Here is a 23,946-nt window from a genome sequence, read left to right on the forward strand (position 1 = left end):
CAGAGAGGAGCTGGAGACAGATCCAGGCTGAGATATACAGAGACATTTAACTGTTCCTGTTTCTGCACACAAACCTTTTTAGCCGGGATCAGCTTAATTTCATAGACTCTACTTGGCTTCACGAGATGCTGTTTCTCAATTTACTGTGTTTAACAATGTCAGTTAAGGTCAGAGAGCTGTATCTTGCACCTCCGTCATTTTAAATTGACTTATTACCCCTGGAAATGTTTTTATATTTGATGACCGACAAGTATTAGCATTGATTATAGCTTTCTTTCAGCCAACCTGCACCAATGTTGATGGTCAACAACTCTGACCTTTCCACTCAAAAACCATAAAGTAAATAGCAGCATTTCAACTGAATTCATTATTATAAAGAGAAAAAGATATCTAGATGCACCCACATCTATAGTTCATTTAGTGAAGTTGTTTGGTTATGCCCCCTATAGGATTTATAAAGACTATAAACAAGACACGTTTACATAAAACATATTTTATATAATTACAACACACATTTTCCTTCAGTATCTGTTACAAGCTCCTACTTATGGTTGCCAACATGATGAGTTATAATTGTTGACAAACACATAACAAAAAAAAAACACTTATGCAGTCGTGTGAAGGACCCTGATTCGAATCCAGATTGGGACCATTAGCAGCGTGTCCTCCCCTGTCTCCCCCCTTTCAACTCTTTCACTTTAATCAAGGCACGGATGCCTCAAAGAAACCTTGAAAAAAAATCTGCTTATATTTTCTCACCAATAGTTTGTTATAAACTGTTTATCAAGCATTTATGTATTGCTCATAAGTATTTTATTGGGGGATAAAGTTAGATGTTACCACTTTCAAATTCCACACTCAAGTTTAATATTCTTGATAATAGAAGCAATTTTCCATTTCAGGGTCACGAAAACATCTCTTTATAAGGTCTCGCTTTATTTGGAGCATCCAACAGTGACAGAACTGTGTGTATCTGTCGATGTTTTATTTTCAATCTGTTTGTTGTACAGGGCCACTGGTGCATCCATTTTAGTCAAGTTTGTTTCCATTTCAACAGACACAAAAGCTCAGAGAGGCTTAACTTTTTTGGAAGTGATGAATATGTTTGTGAGCTGCTGTCATCTATTTGGTCAAAAGAACTGAGAGAGTTTTTCTTTTCTGTCTTAAAGGTGTTTTAACAAACTAAGACAGGCAGTAACATCCAAAAGGATTCGGCATACATGTTTTCAGTGTCTGATATTCAGTGAATCTGAGGGTTGTGTTTGAGTTGATATGATCACACAAGAGCAAGAGCTTGTGTTACATAGAGGTAACCTTTTTCTGTCACTCTTTAGTTTATTTCCTATCAATACTGGGCTGTCTGATTTAAAAGTGTGTTATACTATGTCCCATAATCCAGGTTTTTATACTTATAGCTTGCCAACTCATATGATGATTTTATCTTGCAAATGGCTATTGAAAGATGTGTGTATTGTTTTTCTTGGTTGACAGGATTAAGCCCTCAAATGCCTGGAAAACTTGTACAATAAAGACCCTCCTCATAACCTCCTCTAACTACTTCACTATTTTTAAATAACATAAATTCAGTTCAATCCAGGAATTATTCATAAATAATGAAAACGAAGTTTGCATTTGAAAAGGGTAAACAGTAAAGTATTACAAAGCTGCCTTTTTGCAGTAAAAATACAAACTACAATGTTGTAGTCTCAGGAATAGAGGGAGAGCTGTTGGATAAGCTATTAGAGTCAGACCAAAGCTGGTGGAGCTTATGGGTTAAACCAGCAGGTGGGACGTTGTGCGGTCACGTTATCAATCAGATGACACTTTATTTAGGTTGACATGGTATAGCTGGAGCTGAGACGCTGAAACCTGCTGAGTGGAAATCCATAAACACTTCTGCAATGTGTGTGTGTGTGTGTGTGTGTGTGTGTGTGTGTGTGTGTGTGTGTGTGTGTGTGTGTGTGTGTGTGTGTGTGTGTGTGTGTGTGAGTGCTTTAAACACAGTAAAGCTCAGTAAGAGTCACGATCCCCTGCAGCATATATTCCACTACCTTACCCCTTTGTTTCCCTGCCGGATAGCCTTACAAGGACAGGAATCATTTCCAATCAATGTTTTAAATGTTGACACTCACCCATCCAGCAGCAGGATGGCGTTCTTCCGGGGTCGACCTGCATTGGGGCCATAGAGGTGAGCTCGGTGGTAGTAGCGCACGGACTGCAGCAGGGTCCGCAGCTTGGTGTAGTCCTGAGCCAACTGCGTGCTGTTGACCGCTCGACCCACCATGCTGCGGTACGCGTTCGGCTCTGGGAAGAAGAGATGCAGTACACTGAGCCAGAGAGACAGAGTTTACAAAAGCAACAGTGAGGAGGTCAAGGTGAACATTTTGTGTTGTTGTAGTCTGATCTTGCTTTCCTAGAGAGTACCAAACATCCAGTAGAAAAAACGGGTAATTGGGCAATTCGCAGTAATAGAGACAGATGGACTGAATGTGAGACGGATGGTCCAAGCACACAGGGTGGCCTAGCAGATTCAGGAAAATGAAGATGGGAGGGACATAGTTTCCCCAAATAGAGGAAAACTAAAATTGTACAGGATATTTAAGCAAGATAATTGTTATTATCTTGACCAGGTTTTGTTTGAGCTGTAAAATATATTTTTCAATAGGTCTGTGCTGTGTTCCGGAAATCTTTGATGGGAATATTATTGGCCAATTTTAAGAGGATTAACTTCATTCAACCACTCCGAATTTGCTCTGCGTCTGCCCTGTCTGGCTACTTTTACTCTGTTTCTGCTACAGTCAAAGTCCTCACTTAAACCCTCAAACGGTTCAATCAACGGATTTTCAATGGTACTTTAAGGCTCAGTGTAAAATAAAAGTTGCTATTGTGGGCTTTATTGCAGATGAAATGAAATAAATTCTGATGTGATGTGCAGCAGGGAAACACAAGGCTTTGTGTGCACTGCAGCTCCCCAGGAACACAGATGGTTAGGATGACATGAGAGCTTGCAGTTCCTTTGATCCCCAAATTAACCCTTAACCTGCTCTACACTCACTTACAGCTCGCCATCTCAATTTGTTCTCTTTCGAAGCTGGAAAAGCCAGTATATCTTTAATAAATAAACGTATAACTGCCTTCTCTTTGCTCTGGACTTTATACATGTACTTTGGACATGTATTGGACTAATCCAACATTAAAAGTTCAAAACAGAGTGCGGACTGTAGCTCATCATGTTATTTAGTATGCAGCATGTGGTGTGTATGTGTACTGACCGTTGCCAAGCTCCCAGGAGATGTTGTACTTTTTGCCAGCGCCGTACTTTAGGAGGCTCAGGGTGGAGGAGGTGTTCCAGGAGTTGTCTGGGTTTCTGTGCAGCGCGTTGAGCCCCAGGATCAGGTGCAGACCAGCACAGTCGGCAAAGTTGTACAGTTTGTCTAAAGACCTGGCTGGGAGAAACCCACAAAGCAGTTGTAACTTTGACTCTTTTTACACATCTGGTATCACATGAACACAATAGGGACGATGTGCAACTCATGGATGTACTTTGTGTTGTAGGATTTTTTGCAGCTATAAAGAGAATATAAACATATGATAACATGCAGATTGCAATATCGAGTACAAACTGCACTCAAAGTGTTTTTTACTGTGATTGTGATGCTACTTTACCAGAACAAAAATGGTTAATGTCAAAAGAAACAATTTTGTCATCACGCAACGTGTCTGGCTAAAAGTCAATGTACAATAGGATGAATTTTGTGTGTTATGAAGCACTAAAGAGATTTCAATACTGAGAAACAGTAAACAACTTGTAATTCAATGAAAAAATAAGTTTATTCAAACAACATTGGGTTTGTCCATTTAAACAAACAAGCTCTTTCTCTTGTGACCCTTTTTAAAAAGAGTGGCTTCTTCTAAATTATTCAACCTCAGTAAATTGTAAGGTATACAATTAGTTCAAGAAGATTCGATTTCTCAGAAGTGTTCAGTATTTTGGATAAACTACAAGACTCCGCCGGCATTTATTTATCAAACATTTGTCGTGTGCCAGGTATTGAACTTTGTGTTTGCATTTGTATGTTATGCACATGACAGCAGAGTCTGGTATTCAGCAACATTCAGTGAGAATCCAGAAAAAACGATTTTCCCATCATGGACTCCTGCGGTGTAGTGCTCCTCAAAGCTGCGAGCACAGGATCATTCAGTTCCTCTGCAACTGACCACTCACTCACGTTAATGTCTGCTGTCTCTATCACATCACGTTATTCTCACTGTGCAGTAAAGGATAGAGCGCCCTACCACAGATGCTGGTATGTGGTGAAAGTGCCAAAAGAGTTTGTTTATATGTTAATGTACGACTGCAGGCTTCTCCGAGAACCCCAGGCTCTTGTATTGAAATGTTATCTGCTTGGAGTCCTTCCATTAACGTATAAATTACCTCTATGTCTGACCCTAACTTCCTAGGTTCAACAGGAAACAGATGAAGTGTGTGTGCAAGTCTGGTTCTGGCTAGAATTTGCCCTCAACTGTGTGTTTGGCACCAAATGAGCTTGCCAACTGTTTGCTTTGTCCAAACTGGAATTAAGACGGGCCGACTAGGGTGCATGTGAGGTCTTCTGGATACATATGGTGCTGTTACGACCATGTGAGCGGTACAAGGTACTCTAATGTTTAATATCTGAAAGGGAAACGTCTGGTTTTAAGACAGAGTCAAAATACATTGGAACATGAAACAATGCTTATTAAGTCACACCTTGTGCAAATGTATTCTTTTATATTCAGCATTTACTGTAAGCCTTTATTCCAATAGAGCAGTGGTTATGAATAATCCACAGAGCAAATAGGGAGAACAGAAAGAATGCATGTTGCACCTGGCATTCATTCGCTTTCCAGCAAGGGCCGGACAAAGCCTGAAAACAAAAAGCAATGCTAGCAGTTACAATGGTTTTATTACACAAAGTGCTCTTTGGGAGTGTATCTCCTGAGTAAACTGTCTGTTCTCCATCTTATTAATAAGCACCAATAAAGTTATTATCATAACTGCTATTATCATAACTCCTTTTCTCTGTGGTTACACCAGAGTGGTGTCTGTTTGCAGCAAAGTTGAGGGCAACAGTACAGAGAAAGCAGCGCCAGATGTGGCTGTCAGGATGAGTGATTCCAGGCTTTTCCTCACCTGAGATCTGATCAGAAGGCTAGCACAGCTAGCAGCCCCGCACACATCATAAAGAAATAATTTGACCTAAAGCTGCTAAAAATATTGTTTCTCTGTTGGCAGGCCTAAGAGCACATGTACACATAAATTAATGTCCAGGTGTTTATGTGTCAGTTCGGTCCCTGGGGAAACTTACTGGTGATCCTTCTTAACCAGCGGCAGACAAACTCATAGCGATAAAAAGGTATAAAAATGAAATATCAAACTGCAATGCTGAAAGGGGGGGGGGGCTGGCCGTTAAATATATGATTTATCTTCTAATTTCAAACAAATACATGGATATAAAACCTGAGCTCATCATAGTACATGGAGCTGAAATGACTAGTTGATTGATCTACATATATAACACTTTTTAAAAATCATATCCTCAGGATGCAACTTCTCCAATAGCAGAATTTGCTGTTTCTCCCTGTCATAATATATTTGTAAATTAAATATCTTTGGGTTGGGCATTTGAAGATGTCACTTATGGCTATCCCTATTATTCAGATGGGCAGTTAAATACTTTAGCTAAGCTACAGCTAGACAAGAGTTTTTTCTTATTCAGGGTAAACAGGACAAACAATAGTCAAATTCCCTGGGAACGGTCTATCCTTTTAAGGATAGTTAATCCTCAGTCAGCGAGTTTCTGTTTCGGTTGCACACACCGAAAACAGCTTTTAGCCCGAGGAGTGAGTATAGTATTACTGGCCAACGTAGCCAAGCTCTCACTTATAGCCTGGAAAGAGAGGGTCATCATATGTTTTCTTCCAAAGAGAAAGGGATGCTGGGTAAATTCACCCTCCTGCTGTTAGGAAATCTGCAGATCACTAAGGCCAAACATGAAAGTGCTCCTATGCAGACACTCGCGAGGCCCTGAAGCTACAAATCTGTAATCTCAGTCAGATGAAAGTAATGACATTTCCAAGACACCGTGAATCTGTGTGTATGCACATGCACACAAACCGTTTGTGTGTGTGTGTGTGTGTGTGTCTGTGTGTGTGTGAGCTGTTACTTTCAGGTCTGTAAATGAAGAAAAATGATATGTAGCAAGATTTAATGAAATATTGGGGCAAATAGTGAAATATAGAGTGAAATAGCAGCACTTATTTTTATTGGAAAATAACTCTCCCAAATGGGAACAATATAAATGATCTACTGTTTTGAAAACACAGTCATAGACGATCAATCAAGCCTACATTGAATTGCATTCACTTCTGTTAAAACTATCAAGACAATAAGATATGGAGATCATCCCAATGACATTGATTCATTTCTCTAAGTCAACATCATTATTCACTCGCTGATTTTTTTGTAAGAAAGATGTGTCTTGTGTTGTAATATTTTTTTAATTCAAGTCTCAATTCAATTCATTAAACAATGAAAGCATGTTTAAGAGGTCAGACTGTACTCACTACAAACTTCTCTTTTATCTTGCAAACAGTCCAGTTGGAAACAAGCAGAACAAACCCAGAAAACAGTGTGAGCAGGCATGTGTGTGTATGTGCCTGTGTTGGCGTGCCTTTGTGTGTTTGTGTGTAGCGGAAAGAGTGGGGTCTGGATATTGTCAAGCTGTCTATCTGATAGAAAAGCCAGTTCTGTGAAGCAGGGCAGCCGGCAGAATCAGTCAGCGCTATGCCTCATTTCTGCAGCTCTGCATATTCCCTCAAACACTGAGGTACACATAGCTCTATGTACGATTGGCCTGTATGCACTCAACACAAACAGTGTCGGCTGCTTTATACAGTATACCACCCACATGAACAAGACACCCAGTTTGCAATGAAATAACACTTTTCTCTGCTCTGCACCTTTATCGAGTTACTGTCCGCAGACAAGACAGGTGTATTTTTATATGACTCTCTTTCCTGATGCAGTCTTTCAAATGTGATCAGCTCCTGGGTCATAAGGAAAGTCTTCAGATAAAAAGAAAACAGCTTTTCAAACTGAAAGTCATCGAAATCTCATAAAGAAATGTTAATATATTACACATCAATTTGGCCTTGGAAATGAAATAGGGAGCAAAAAACTGATTTCTGTGTCTGGTTTCATTAAATATATAATATAATGACGTGCTGCCGGACACAGCTTACTGTACTTCCATAGCAAATGACCATTTGAATGTTTAGTCCCATCAAAGTCTGACTAGAAAAAATGAAGTACAGACGCACACACTCATACACACAAACACACACACATGCAAGTTTGAGACTTGAGCTGAGTTCTGGCTCGCTTTAAAAGCCAAATCAAATCCGAATCCTCAAGAGACATGTGCAGACAGGGCAGAAGACTGTTTAGAGAAATTAATTCTGAGCCTTTTTTCCTGTTTATGGATACAATGTGTTTTTCCATATCTGAAGATGCACATGTTGCGCTCAAGCTTCCAGAGGTCTTAAAATGCATTGTTAGGGTTTACATTCTTATGAACATGTTCAAAGAAAAAAAATACCTCAACATTCATAATATCAGAGAAAATGTGTTTGGATTAAAAAAAACATTTTTTTCATTTTTTGTGGATAATAAGCATCGAAAGTGAGGCAAAAACGCTGTTCCCATATGTGAGAGCATAGAGGCCTGTCATTTTTTATGTCTGCTGTAACAACTCACATTACGTCAGACTAAGATGGGAAATAACACTCACACACACACACACACACACACACACACACACACACACACACACACACACACACACACACACACACACACACACACACACACACACACACACACACAAACACACACACACAAGAGCATGGTGGAGACGGCTACTCTTAGACTGTCCATCTATCAGATGGTTTTCCACGTGCTGTGAACAATTGCTGATGACAGTATTAAAGGTCTTTACCAGATGGTTTGAAGAGTATTTTCACATTTACTTAACACACGCCATGTGCAAACATGCAATTGCAGACAATATGCATCAGCAGTCATGAAAAATGTAGAAGTAAACTGCTAAAATGCTCGAGAAAACCAAAGTGTGGCACGCTCATCATCAGCTCCTTCATCATGGCTACAATCTCTCAAGCTCCACGGAGTCTTCTATAGCAACTCTCTCCCTTCTGTTTCTCATTGGCAGAGGTCCTCCACTAACCAGATCCTCTGTGGCTGCAGAAAACACACTGTGACTGAAGCAAGGTCATATCAAGTCTGACATTTCAACTTTTTATAAGATTGTCAAAAGTTTAAGAACTGCTTTCAATGCAGTGTGTTATAAATCCAGACCAGTATACTGTTACGGTCGCTGTATCGAAAGCTATTAAATGCGGTGGTGTGCTATGTTAGCATGGTGTATCTGCGAGTTATCCTGACGCTAACTTGACACTGCATTTTAGGGTTGCGCAGAGGGAGAAATGTGGTTCCAATACTTTGTGTCTCTCCGCTACTCGACCAGCATGTTGCACAGAACCCAAAGCATCCATGTTTACCCACACACACACACACACACACACACACACACACACGTCCACATAGACTCTTCTTACATACAGTATGGCTACACTCCAGCGCAACCATTCAGGTCAAACCACTTTTGAGTTTTTTGGAAGAATGCAAGATATGTGGCGGGCACCTGCTTTCAATTCGGTTAGGAGAGGGGGACCGATATGTGTGTGTGCGCACATGCGTGTGTGGAAACAAGAGTGTGAGAGAGAGATTATCTCAATCTGTGAATTTGCTGTGACTAGACTTGTGTGTGGCCCTCCTCTGTGCACCAGTGTAAGGAGATGCAGAGCGAGCTGGTGAGTAAGATGAGAGGTATGTTAACATACACTGTTCTCTATGTAAAGTACATCCACTCTATTCTGCTGTGTGTGTGTGTGTGTGGTTGAGAGAGAGAGAGAGAGACAGAGATAAAGAGAGAGATAGAGGGAGAGAGGGAGAGACAGAGAGAGAGAGAGAAAGAGAGAGAGGGAGAGAGGGAGAGACAGAGAGAGAGAGAGAGAGAGAGAGAGAGAGCGAGAGAGAGAGAGAGAGAGCCTTGCAACAAACTTCCGTAGACAACAAATCAAAGACAGAGAAGTGGACAAAATAACATCAACTGCCTTTCATTGGCTTTGGGCCATGTAACTCAAACCACTTGTTAGGGGAACAGGGTGTGAGGGAAATGTGTATGGGATGTGAGTGTCTTTCACATCTGTTTGGCAATGGATGCTGTCTATCAGTCCCTAATGAGAAAAGTACGCTTTTTAGATACTAATGATCTCACTGTGTTTGGCTTGTAAAAAAAAAAACAAGGTGTGTGGAAGTATCCCAAGGAGAGAAACATCACCATGTCCCCTGTCTTTGTTTGCATTGTGCAGCCACCTACAAACCACAACCAAACACCTCCAAAGGAGAGGGACATTTAAGGAGCAATGAGTAATGCCTAGCCACCCGCTTGTTTGTCTTGTGGAAAGTTGTTAGCGGCCGCAGCTATTCCAAAATCACAGTGCCTAAACTCCAATGCCGGGAGTCAAAGCGTGGTGGTGGAGCGCTGGATAAAACTGATAGCAAGAGAAAGTTTGCTGGCCAGATGGGTGTCAGGGCGGTACCCAAGTATAGACCCCCGGTTCTGGGTTTGCACTGGATCAATTTCAAACTGACAACCGATAGTCAGTCTCCTTGAGCTTCTAAACGCTTTCAGTTAGGCAAAATCATTTTTGTTTGCCGGGGAGTATGAGGTGATGTAGTGAGTCGTTTCAGCCTCTTAGACTTTACTTCAATACATAACTATCAAATCCCCCTATGGTGACTCACTATCGCCTTAGGAGAAACACGTGTTACTACAAGGCATAACGAGCTGGGGCTAGACAGTAAAGAGGCTTATTTCATTGTGTTGGCGATATCCCTACAAGGCGTCATACTAAAAGTTGCTGTCATGTCATTTTATTATTCAAAAGAAGACGCCCATTGAACATTCAAGCCTCTTAGTGGGCAGCCCGGTGAACATGCTTGATTGTCAGCTGTGCGAGAAGTAGTGCAGAGACAGAATCTAATCCAATTTGTGTGACTGTAGCTTTAAGACCACTACATACAGGATATATTGTTAGCAGAGGTGTTGAGAATAAGAACTACACCATTAAGCCTTAAACTTACCAATCTTAATGCTGCTTGAATCTTAATCACTATGTTATGATGATACATTGCTCTGATGTTAGAGAGCTCATTAGAAGAACCGAAAAAGTATGATCACTATCTCTCCAGTTTCCTTTCAGTCCTACAGAGTTTTGTTTCCTACCGTCCATATCTTTAGTTCTTCGGTTCACTGTCACCACAGAAAAGCCTTTACATTTTCGTTAAGTACATGTGAGTCATAAAAGTCTTGAAGTCCAGCAGATAGGATTTAAAAAATGATGTCTTTTGATCACTAAAATGCAATGAGTGGGACTTTGCTGTTTTAAAGATGTTAAAGATAGGGAAGCAAGAGCCACTCCTGACATTTTTACTACCAGAGATTACTAACACTGTCACCTCCAAAGAGGGTGGTTTGAAAGCCTCCACCCCTATCCAGTGAGCCATCTCTTCACACACCTCTCCTGATGCTGTAATTGAGCTCTTATTGCTCTGTAATTGCAGAGAAACAAGACTCCTGTGGGCAGGCAGGAGTGAAACAACAGGGAGAGTAGCCCAGGGCTTCACTGCCCCTGAACCATCAAAGAGTTTGGATTTAAAACAATGTCTGTAGTCCTTCCCACGAGACACCTGCTTAGGCTGTGTGCAGATCACTCAGTATTCATCCACAGGAAGAAAATTCAGTTGTCAAAGCTTGGGTAGGTTACATTGGAGAAGCAAACACCACTAAGTTTTTTTAAAATTATCCACTCACAATAAACCTGCAGAATGATGCACATTTTTTTATGAAAACGTGGTCACACTGATCACCCTTTTTTTCAGTCTTCCCTACCAAACTGTTCGTCCTAAATGAACATTATGATGCGAAAAAGGAACACGGCTATTATTAGGACTTATTAGTGTCCTGCGAAAGCCAACAGAGCATTTAATTCCTTGATCGAATTGATTAATTATGACCAAGGAATTAAAGAACAAAAGACAGGATAAGAATCCAAAATTATTTACCCACTCGAGCCATAACTGATGCCTTTTTTAACACCATGAAATTGATCATGTTAAGAAATCCTAAGACTGGCAAACAAAACATTTGTTTATGAGGTATTTAGGACATCTGCTACATTCCCAGCTCACAAGTGTATCTTTGATCCCAGGCCGTGTGATGGATGAGGGTTATGAAGACCAGATCCCAAGCAGGGCAGCAAAGCAAACACACGGTACCCCAGACTCCCTTTCACTGCAAGAATAATCACCATAATCACAGCAATCATCTTCCACTCCCAAACTATATCCACACACATTACTTATGCTTCATTTAACTGCAGGTTCTGTCCTCAGCTTAAAAGAGCACAGCCAGATTAAACAGTTACAGAATTACAATCAGTTATTTGAAAGTAATTACATTTATAATATCAGATGCTGGGAAAAGTAAAATAATGTTCAAAAAATGCTACTATGTATTGACCACACCGATTAAACAAGGTATTTTGTAGTTTAAATTTAATTATTGATAATAAACCTTATTAAATACAATTGAGTGCATAATAAAGTTACATTATTTGTTTAATAATTTCATATTTAATCTGTAAAAAGACATGTACAAATGTTATCACAAATCTGCCAATAATTTAAGCAAAGGATTTTTTTATACGCGGCCCATAAACATGTAAAATAGCCCGACTTTCATATTTTACTTTCTCAATGTATAACTAATTTGTAACCTAAGTGTTGTATAAAAGCTTAAACTTACAATGCAAAGCCACTCATTGAGCAAAGTTTCAGGGTGATCAAACACATTTTTCAAGGCTTAAATAAAGTGAACCTTTATTTTAAGTGATGCTAATACTTTATGACTGTGGAATATAATGATTTTGTGCTATAGAACTGCAAATAATTCAAAAAACAGAAGCATATCATCGGATCAACCCTTTCCAGATTGACCAGTAGGACGAACACTACAGGGGGCACCTGTCTCAGTTAGCCTCTTCCCATAACTCATGACTTTTTTAAAAATGCCATTTCAGTTTCAGCGGCAGGTCGTTAGGACATTACTGGGATTCATCCCAGCACTGTGATGGATATCCCTGCCAGATGTTTATGCAGAATGAAAATGGGACTATTTTCAATCATTCACATGAACTAATATCTCCCAAAGTCTCAATGCTGTCTCCTGATCAGTCTGCAGAGTTTCCCTGATCCTGTTTGTGGAGCCCTTAAAGCTGCAATATGAGAATCTGAGCTGATTTCCATATTTTAAAAAAGAAGGTCCCACCATTTGTGATTTCCATTACACTAAGACACGTTAGCAGACATTTCCAAGCAGTTGAGATCTTGCGATCCCATCTATTGTGTTTTGGTCAGTTAGTCTGTTAGATTTTGCAAAATGTTCTGCTTTAACACTTGTGGGGGTTCTTAAAATAAAAATAAAAACAAGTACAGGAAATGCTACTAGCTTTGAAAGCAATACCAAAGAGTATTGTTTTGAGTTTTACAAAAAAATAATTTACACCCTCTGTAGGGAACATAAAAAATCACTTGTCTGTCAAATTGTTGTTGAAAGATCAAACATCCAAATAAACATTTTAAGTAGTTTTTGTTTCATTATTTTAATTTGCAAACTGTAGATGATTTTGTATATTACATTATAAAAAAAACATTTACAAGTAAAGAACATTGTAGTTCTTTAAATATCTGACCAACAACATATATAGTGCTTTTATGCTAAACTACACCAATGTGATCATAGTCTCTGCCATAGATTAGTTTAAAGAATACAAATGACAAAAACTAAATCCATGATTAATGTTATGATTATGGTCTATCTGCATTCAGGGAGGTTAGATACTCTATACCTTTATATATTTCAAACCTGTTCTGAGGGCGATATGATACCAAAATATAACTTAACTTTGCTGAAAATGCAGCACAACAATTAGCTATCTGAACAATCCTCACACTAGAAGCAACATTCAACACCTTTAAAAAAGGCAGGTAGGTTTGTAAAGGAGAACAAACAAATGCTGCTACAAGGAAAATGTATGAAGGAGCCAGTTTAAATAATAAGATACCTTTTAAAGGCTACTAAATCAGTACAGAGAAACTGGTACACATCTGGTAAGAGTAAGATGTTATGTTACATCTGGAGGATTTAAAAAATGTTTCATGTTGGGAGGATAAGAACCTCAGCTGAGGTCTATGAAGATGAAAAGGCAGAACGTCCTGTAATATCTTGACTACCGGTACTCTTGAACGCTGTTAAACACAGGAGACAGCTTTTATCTGTTAGTGCACAACATAAACAAAAAATATGAATTATTCAGAGGATAATTCAGCATTTTTATGTAAAAAATGCTTTCTGTCAGTCTATATACTTTTAATTAATGTGTAGGGATATCATTGAGGAGACGGCACTTATCTCATTCTTGGCATAACAAAATGGTATTACTTTCTTGATTCACTCTTACTCTCCTATGATAACTTACACAATACAAAATAATATCTGTATTTTCTAATGGAGAAGAATGGCAATTCAACGTTTCTGCCAGTGTGGGCTGCTGCAAAACATCTCTTAGTTTAGACTCGGGTTTACAATGGTAGCAGTGGGAAGACAGTTCTGATGAATCTATTAAATGTCCAGCATAACAACTGAATCACCTGCAGCATCACTTTAGTGTTGAGAGGTTTGTGTTGGTGTGAATCTAGAGATCTGCTACGCTTGGCTCAGTCCACGTGTCTGTTCTGGACCTACAGTGAAGGATTTAGAGGCAGTGGAGTTCACCAAGGAGAGAACAAGTGATGTAGAGCCAGGCTATTAGCGTAGCGAGTGGGGCATGCTGGCTGCACCCAACCAAGGGCTAACTACTCTGCCAGGGAAAAGGACCAGTCCAGGCCAAACATCTGCTCCTGCTTAGAGGTGTCGGCTGCTGCCATTCAAAGCAATGGTTCAAAACCTCAGGGAAAGGTTTCACTTGGCCTCCTCTTGCCTGGGGCATCGAGAGCAGTCCTGTACGCTCCCTAAGGGAATGCAGGTCTAAGGAAAATACCACAGAAAATTCAATTCCACTTTCCCTTTCCGTGCTTCAATCTTCTGACCGAGGCAAATTTCATTACACACTTATGGACTCATAAAATACCTTCAATAACATGCCGCTGCGTCCCGCACATCAGAGCTTCAGAGTCAAGGGGCTTGGAGGGCAACCAGCTATAATGGGTAAAGTGCCTCAGTGCATGAGACCCAGCCGTGATTCTAGTCCAGTTATATATATATTTCTTCCATCCTTTTTCCCCTTTATGACATGTAAACAGCTACCATGAAGAGTTAAATTAATATGTGGTATAAGGGTTGCACTGTCTGAGTGACGAAAGTCCATAAAATAGTTAACATATTTTCCCTGTCATCTTGCAACCATACATCAACCGACATCTAATAAAACCTCCAAATAAAAACCCAAGGCACCAATTACTGGATACTTAAGCCAATTAACAAAACTGAAACAAAGAGAAACTTTGGCAAATGAGAACGAAAACAATTTGATCACACATCTAACATTAGGCCTCCATTACCCCTCTAATGAGCCAATAAACTTCTCGGAGGTGACTGATCTTCAGATGTAGCCAAACCGCTATCTGTTGTTGGTCTCCGTAAAAGTAGGTTACCTTCCCAACACCAAGCCCAAACTGGCTTCAAGATGTGGACAAGTTTCTCGCGTACTTTGATGGATTTACAGACAAACAAAGCCCATCATGCTTCTCTCACTTGAGTTTACAACATGTTTTCATCTGACTCAAACAAGTGTAAAATAAAAAAAGCCGCACTATAATCCATTACAACATAAAGCTGTTCAGTAATCACTATCTTTCATAACAAACAGAAAAGCAAAACATTTCAAGGAGACCTTTCTGCCATGAGGTCAGTTCCCTTTTAAGACTTTACATTTCAGCTGTTTCCTGGAACTCTGGATTATGTTGTTTGGATACCAGGGTTGTTTGTTATTTGGCTGTTTGCTTGACAGAGTCTGCACTGAATCATTGTTTTGGAAGGTGGCTGGGCACCTGTAGGGTTGAAGTTTCCAAAAGGAAACAGGATATCTGGGTTTTTATGCAGATGCTTAAGGGGTTTGATGTTGTGGGTGAGAAAGACAATGAACTGAACACCTTTTAATAAACCCCAAAGGTAATAAGAGTCCCCTGTTCAATATGTGAGACACTTCTGCAGCTTTTCTCACCAGTAAGCTATGTGCTGCCCCTGTAGTTGTGCATGATGTTGCATAAGCATGTTGCAAGACAGGAATCTGAGAAAACAAATGTGACAATTTGTTCAATTTGCAATCTGCCAAATGGTAATTTTGCAAGACTGAATAATGCATATTGATCAGGAGTTATTTGATGAAGCAACACATCATTATGAGCAGCAGCATTCAGTAAATGTAGAACTTCTGTGCGACCCTGCTTCTGGCACATACTTGAAAACCTCTGAATAGATTTATTTAAAAAGAGTCTCGGTCAAAGGGTTCAAGACATCTTGAGAAAATGTTGTTGCTCTTCATTTGAGCTTAAATGCAACTTTGCTGAAGAAGACACAAGGTACCATGGCACCATTAAGACCATTTTTGTTTAACAACATTATTTTCCACCTTCAGTTTGGGAGAGTTTTCAGAGCCCTATAGACACCACACACCGAATAATAAGGAAGTAGCTTCTTCACAAATCCCTCTAAGGCACATACATGTTCTCGTTTCATGTCAGGGTCAGAGGTCATTCACAGCCAGGAGCCTTGCCTCTGGAGCAGGTAGAGCTTTAGTCTGTTTCGCAAGCCCCTCAAGGACGGACATGTTGTCTGAATTACCATGTTTTTTTCTTTGTTAATATAGAGAATGTTAAAGTCGTCTAAAAAGGTTTCTTTAAAGAAAACCAAATGTAAGATTTGATATCAATTCAATGAGAATATGTTCATCATCTATAAATATAAATACACCAATCACATTGAAACTAGAGTCTGTCACGTATAGAAATAGGAAATAAATATGAAACATGCACTTTTCTGTTTTCCATCTGTTAATGTCAGAGGTAACCCGAATTTGATGCAAATTTTAAAACGGCTTGTGAAAAGAATTTGGAAACACCCTTTTTATTAAAGATGTTTTCTTAAGCGAGCTCTGAAGATATTATTTGTGCTCCGGGGCTGTTGGGAACTCTAACAAAAGTGAAGCTACTGAACCCTGAGCACTAACAGCTCTGCTCAACCCCGAAGGATTTTTACACCACAGGTGTCGGCTGGGTTCTCGGGTCAGAACTGCCAGAGCTGGCTAAGGGGGTTAAAAGGTTGGTTCAGGGGAAGAAAAAAAAATGTGTTGGCTTCATTTCAGGAAAAAATATTTGATTCTTCTTTTATTTAGTTCTTTCTTTGCTCTATTCACACCCTCATATTTTCCCATCTGTTGCTGTTATTTAATTTCTCACTCCTTCCACCCCCTCCCTCTTTCCTAATCTAACTTTGTTCCCTCTCACTCTTGTTTTCACATTTTGAGGGCTGAGAGCCACACTGTGAATCCCGAGCTCAGCGGGACACCATGGAGTGATAGATGGCCCCTGACAAGGTCCAACACAATCCAACAAGCCATATGCTCCAAGTAAAAAAAAAAAAGGGAAAGGAATTAAAGAGGATTCACAAGTGGCCAGAAAAGAAACACGCCAAACTCTTATGCAAGCACCATTTTCTAGAGTTTACAGTAATATATGGGGGGGTTTCAGAGTGAGATGAATGACTCGAGTGCTAAAGACTGGCTGGCATTTCCTCTGTTAAGTAGGCAAACTCACAAATTCAGGCAAATGATATAAAGGAGAAGAAAGAAACAATCTATTTGATTAAAACCTAATTACTCAAACTATCGAAGAAAGCTTAGCAAAGCGTCAATGCTGGAAACAAACTAGGAACAAATGATGGTGAAGAAAGAGGAAGTATACAAAGCATACATCTTAAAAATGTTAAGCATGAAAGCTGTTTAAGATAATTTCGACACGCTTTAGAAACGCAGAGAATGAATCTGTGTACTACTTTCATGTAATGTTTAAGAGATGACATTACTAGGAAAGCATAGGAGAGACAATACCCCTCAGTGAAGTGTCTTCAGGCAAAAAAAACCAACGTTTTATGACAATGACTGCAATATCAAATAATTGTATTATTCTATTCATGCTAAAAGGCTAACTGAACTCCTCTGATCCTTACTGATGATGACCGATCAGCTCAGTACTACATTGTATTCTCTCACTTACAAGGAAAAGGAGACTATTTCCGTGAACACACAAACACACTCCAGCAAGCCGAAATGCTGCAAACATTTGTGTGACGCTAATGAGTGTGTTAAATTCCAGCGTAAGTAGTTGAAAGAAGAAACATTAGCGTAACATTCTTAAACACCAGGTCAAATCACCTCCCTAAACAGTGGTTACAGCTTCTTAGCCCCTTACAAGCCCCTACTTCCAGTGCAAACTTTACACACAATGGATACATATGAACAGCCACATACACACATGCACACACACACAAAGGGCGATCTCATAAATAACGGATGACAGCCTGAGAGTCAAATTAAGGAAATAAAATGTGTCTCGCTGGTAATGAAGGAGGCATGTTTCCCCTCAGGATAACAACTTCATCTGGACCCATACAGCGCTCACTCACACACATACACACACACACACTCACACACCGTATGTACCCACAAACATATGCGCACATACACACACTAAAGAGGTACCAGCATTCCTGCTACAGGTCCATCCCATCGGTACGAACTGGCAGAGCAGTCAAGAGCACCGTGCCATGATTTGAAATTTGACACAAAACGTATGTTTTCTAGAGTTCTGAGGAAAAATGTGGAGGTTGGATGTCATGCCAAACAATCATAGGAGAGGAAGGACTGCTTTCAAACATTTCCCATGCATCAGGCTATTAAAATGACATTCATTTGCAGGTTGCTGGCACTTGTCTCGCGCATATTGCAAACACATGGAATTACATGTTATGTCCATCCATGATTTAAACACTCTAGGTTTTCTTTTCGATCGAGGAAAAACAGACACTTCTGGATCTGCGCAGGCCATATGGAAAGAGTGAAGAGAAGAAAAAAAAGCAGGCAATATCACCATCAAAAGTTTGTCACGCTGAGGTTACATCAGAGCTGACAATTCTAAACTGACAGGTAAGCCCCAAAATGTTATAAATAACCAAACACACAGGACATAAGGTCATGTAATGTGACATGTATTCACATTCTGAGAGAGCTGCTCATCATACTTGTACCACCACATCTGTGTTGTACAAAGACTATATGTGTGAAACTGTTTAATCCTGGATCCAAATATTTTCGCTCAGTACTTGAACATCAGTAATTTCATCATACAATTTTTAAAAAGATGATTATTATTAAAGATGCATTTTACTGCAGTTCAGTCGAAGAGTTACAATTTTCACACAATAAATTGATATAGTTCAATTTTGCGTTTGCTTTGTTCAGTAGCTGCCAGGTTTGGCTCTTACTGCCAGACTGAGGCAGCCATTGCCTTTGGTGTTCCTCCAACACATGCCAAGATTTCAATTTGCTGTGCCTGGTTCATGCCAGCGGGACGTTTGGCTATTTCCACATGCTCCTTGGTCTGGTTTTAATACACCATCATCGGTGTGTTGGCATCATTTAATTTACAGTAAGGCTGCACATAATTTGCTATGAAATACTAAAGCCAAGGCTGAGCAGAGTTCAAAGCCAATTTGCAGTGGGAAGCCCAGCTCATTTAAAGGTCATTTAAAATACAGCATGGTATTTTAATGGATTCTTTTTAAGCTTGTCTTAGTTTTAAAGTTATGTTTGCTTTAATGCCATGTGCATCGACATCTCTGCTCATGTCCAAAGACCGTTAGGACATCATTCACCACATTTACTCCTATTACAAATATCTTTTGAAAGTAATAATGAGTATAAAGATGAAGGTAATAGCGTTGACATTTTTTTATAAAACAAGAAAAATCGACATGACTTTTAGATCTCAAGCTTATAAACACATTGACTAAGTCCGCAGAAAATTGTTCAGTTAATTTTCATTCATAAAGCAAAGATAAATCGACATTAAACTTAAAAAACTTAGCAATATAGGGTAATTATCCCTTCTTAAATCAGAAAGATAACGACAGGAAAATCTCTGTTGAGTAACACATATTTTGGAACCAGTTTGAGATCACTTTATCAGTGTAAACATTGGTGTATTGCTTACAGCTTATTTATGCGTCTCGTCTCCCCTCGGTTGTTGGAAGCAGAGCTCAGCAAGTTTCCAGGTCCTTTGCATAAAACAATAGAGTAAAGCAAACAGTCGGGCAGATCGTAATGAGTAAAAACATACACACAGCCCCTAATGTTTTTTTGTATTACCACTTTACTTTCCAAGATCCGCCATAACTGCTCATATCCAATAATATCATTACGGATATCAACAAATCAAAGCAGATTATATTCATTATCCCGCTATGAAGGCAAATAGCTGCACTGCGGTGTTACAGTGTGAAACTTGGCAGGAGAAACTCCTTCTCTGCATTCAGCATCGAGATGGAGAGGGAACGGGTAATGGAGAAGCTGAAGCCAAAAACTGAATCCATCACAATTCACGCGTTGTGTGTGAAAGACCGTGCATATTTACTGAGGGAATTCCACACAAAGGAGATAAGGCAGATGTTGGGGAAATAGTTTCTACTTTATCCTAAAAAAAAAGGACAACAAATTAAAGAAAGAGTGGATGAAATGCTGGCAGGAGTTGTATGGCAGAACTAATAGGAAGGATTGAGCATGTTTCCTATTGTTGCAGTGAAATATGTCTTGATTTTTAATTGAGTTAAAACAGAAAGTTATAACTAGAGGCTCTGACTACAGACAGCTGTGCCAGTTTGTTTTGAGGAAAACATGTTCAAGCCGTTCACAGATGTTGAGTAAAATCCCCTTCCTTAGCTTGCTCCTAATGTTCGTCTTGCCAGATTCTTAACCTTCTGCCGTTCTCTATGTGCTGTTTAGTCACTCATAATAGTTTTTGTCAGGGACATGCAGTCCTCTCCATTATTGTATTACAGAACAGAGTTTTGCTCATTGAAATTCTGATGTCATAACTGAGCCAAAGCCATTTTAAAATATTCAAATGTGTGCCCCTAAGGAACATCAGTATTACATCACACAGACATACTGCAGTTTTCATAGCGTAGCATGGTTCATCCTTCACAGCAGCTCTCTAGGATTCTCTAAACTACACACAGTATGAATGTAAAACATCACTGCATTCATTTTCAAACTTAGCATCATTAGCCAATTAGGATCATTGAAAAGCTAAGATATGCACAAACTCAACTTTTGTCTTGTGGCGAGTTGATGTGTAAGAGGATTTGGAAAAAGCCTACGTTCAGTAACAATGTCCACCGGAAAGAAGACATAATAATCTTGCTTTCTACTACATCTGTACATATCAAAAAGGTATGGTTAGGTAAGGGGAAATAGTTGACATGGCAAGGTCTAGCTAACCAAAACAGTGCGTTTGAGACAAATTGTGTTCACACTTCAGTCTACTGCATGAAGGTCAATCCCCCACTCATTCTGATCTGAGATTCGTCCAACACCTCATATCAAAGCCAGAGCACGCATCCTGGAGGTCAGCACATTTGGAGTTAAAGTTCGATTTCGATAAAAGTTGGCCACAAAACCCAGTAGAAAATCAGGACAGTGAGAACCATTCTGCACTCTGGCTTGTGCAGCTGCTCAGGAGCGTGTAGCCACTACCGCAGTTGAATATAATGGCTTCGCTCTGTTGCACTTGCATGTTTGTTGTGAAAGCAGGGTTATATTAGTATTGCTTCACACTTTTCTATTTTGTCATTCTTTTCCATGGATCCCTGAGGCTCCCTGGCTGTGACTGCTACCTCTCTCTGTCAGTTCAAAGAGAGCCGGGCGCAGGTATTAGTGTCTCATGGACTCTCAGCAATCTTTACCTAAACCAAACAACTGATTAGAAACTGTAAACATGTGTGCCACTTGACACCACACACGGTGAGATCAGACTAAGGAAGAGAGGAAGAGGGAGAGTGATGTCAGGCTGAATGCCATCTGCCTGGTCATGCAGCCAACTATGGCCCATCTAACATTAAAATAATGTTCATTAACTAGAAATGGGGATATAATTAAGAGTATGACATCTTGCATCATGTGGTGTGGAGTCAAACTCCACCTGCTGCCCCCCTTTGCTAAGTTGTGCCTACAATCCAGGATAGGCATTTCTTTCTAAAGGGGGTGTCCTACTTAACATTTACATCCCCTCCAGATGGCCTCTCCCCGATCACCCTCTGTCCCCTTGTTGTCCAGTAGCTACCTGTGTCCAAAAACTTAAAATAACCGATACAACAGCAATAACTGTTCCAAGATTCAATCTCCATTCAAAATCGTATCTACAGCATTGAAGCTAGAGGACAGTTATCACTTTTAAACATGTTCTTGCACATTGGAGGGTCACAGGTTCTAATTCATAGCCACACAGAGTGCAGAGTGCAGACTGGTAGCTGAACAGGCACCAGTTGGCCACCTTGGCACTGATGAGGTGCACCTGAGAAAGCACCGGACCCCCAAAAATGCTCGCAGGAACTGTATAGTAGCTGCTCACTGATACTAACACTTAATGTGTGCGGTGGGCATGTTGCACAATAAATGCTGATTTACATTTTTTTAAATTTACATTTTGAATCATAATATCATTTTTTGCTTCTTTGTGAGGTTGCTTGTACACCGAAAAAACTGAAACCTTGACTTTATTTAAATGTTTTATGTCGACACATTTAACATAACATTATTAGGTTAGTTGAAAGCAATAATATTACATTTAAATAACAAATATTAGGTTCAACTCAATATTATTGCTTTCAAGTAACCTAATACTGTTAAGTGAAATCTGTTGACATAATACAGTTAAATAAAGTCAACATTTCAGTTTTTTCAGTGTCCTAATACAGACATTGGAACTTTTTACTATTCTTTCCTCTCTTAACTTTAAATATGTAAGTATCTAATAAGAGTTATGTGATGTATAGACATTGTGGCTTTTATCTGCCATATAATATCCTGTAGGCATGGTGACAGCTTTTTCTGTAAACGTGCAAAAAAGTATATCTACATGTATAAATGAATACATTTTGAGTATTTGCTCCAATTGATTAAATATGTATACTTGTTGTATTGTGCAGATACGGTATTACCTTTATTATTGGAATAAAAAACAATATTTAAAGAGAAATTGTTAATAACAGAAGAGAAAATATACGTTTCCATTCACTGAGGAGCAGCTGCAGACCTTATAACTAAAAATATCCTCTGTTTGACTCTTGCTTCTCCAGTTTCTCTGTTTTGGGAAGATTTTCTGCTAGTCCATGTTCTCAAATATTGATCGGCCGGCCTTGGACTACAAGAATAACACAGTATAGGAATTCCTAAATTGAGTTGTGTTTATCCTTTGAGCCTTAAACACACGGATGAGGCCTTTGAGGTCACAAGTTGAACGGAGTGACTGCCTCATTCTCTGAAGTGTCAAATAAACAAAGGACTTTCACACGGAGACACAATATACACAGCTAAACCAACAGTAAACATAAGAGAGAAAATGAGCGAAAGAGGCATTAAGGTGGGGAGAAGAGGGAAGAGGAGGAAGAGAAGAGAAAAAGTGATGTCTGATGGAGGGATAAACTCCTGCAGGGAGACATGAGATCACCCCGACCATGAACTTGTCTGAGCGTTGGGTATTTTACTAGACTTGGATCCCAGCTGAATGTGTGTGTGCGTGCATGTGTGTGCTGGCTCGGAGCGGCTCCATTATTGATAGCTCTAACAAGCATAGGTCAAAGGTCAGACAGTGGTGAGTGGAAAAGGATGGAGCGAGACTGTTTTAATGTCCTTTAAACACCTACTACCCTTCCCTCTCTCTCTTTCTCTCACACACACACACACTCACACACACACACACACACACACACACACACACACACCCACACACACACACTGACTGATTGTTACCAGACCGTATTTAAACACATCTCTGGTGCCTCTGTACCCCTGTTACCCTCCACCACTGAGATGTGAGTGCACAGTTTGTAGTTTACACAACAGGCTTGGAGTTCAAATGAGTGTACTAATGAGACCCGAGCACAAACATGTTCACACTCTCATGGCTTGATCTGCATTTCCAGGGCCTTTTCTTAAACAGTCAATGTATTTTGGATTCCATCAGAGGCCTCTTCCTGTACTATAAGAAGAAAACAGCTGCTCCACCTTCACAAACAATCTATATCCTTCAGACTTAAACATTTCCCAGGGGAGAAACCTGCAGCTAGTGTCTGCTTGAAAGAATATGCGCTTCTGTGGGAAAACTCCGCAGTAAATCAGCTTTATGTAAATAAAGTCCTTCTGCTTGGCTTCGCCCCCCCTCCTCTCCCAGCCAACCAGTCTGTAACAACTATGGCACCTGCTCAAAAACAGCAAAACACCGCTCTCTGTCTCTTAATCCACCCCTACACTTTCGCTCTACACACCCATGTTACATTTCAAAAGACAAAATCCTCCATAGGGCCATAATCAATCTGTGAAGTAGTTCAAATAATAAGTGGGAAAATAAGATGCAGTGGTGATTTATAATCA

At 39.8% G+C, this 23,946-nt stretch overlaps 1 protein-coding gene across 1 annotated transcript in view; it reads right to left on the minus strand.

Annotated features, from left to right (window-relative positions):
- hpse2 (heparanase 2) overlaps positions 1–23,946 on the minus strand; it is a 47,162-nt gene that overhangs the window by 18,197 nt on the left and 5,019 nt on the right. Inside the window, exons 4-5 of the mRNA XM_063875183.1 lie at positions 3,273–3,446; positions 2,133–2,304 (exon numbers count right to left, since the gene is read on the minus strand). Coding sequence (XP_063731253.1) covers positions 2,133–2,304; positions 3,273–3,446 — 346 coding nt within the window. The remainder of the gene's footprint in view (positions 1–2,132; positions 2,305–3,272; positions 3,447–23,946) is intronic.

This window comes from Eleginops maclovinus, chromosome 22, assembly GCF_036324505.1.
Source record: "Eleginops maclovinus isolate JMC-PN-2008 ecotype Puerto Natales chromosome 22, JC_Emac_rtc_rv5, whole genome shotgun sequence".
NCBI classification, from domain to species: domain Eukaryota; kingdom Metazoa; phylum Chordata; class Actinopteri; order Perciformes; family Eleginopidae; genus Eleginops; species Eleginops maclovinus.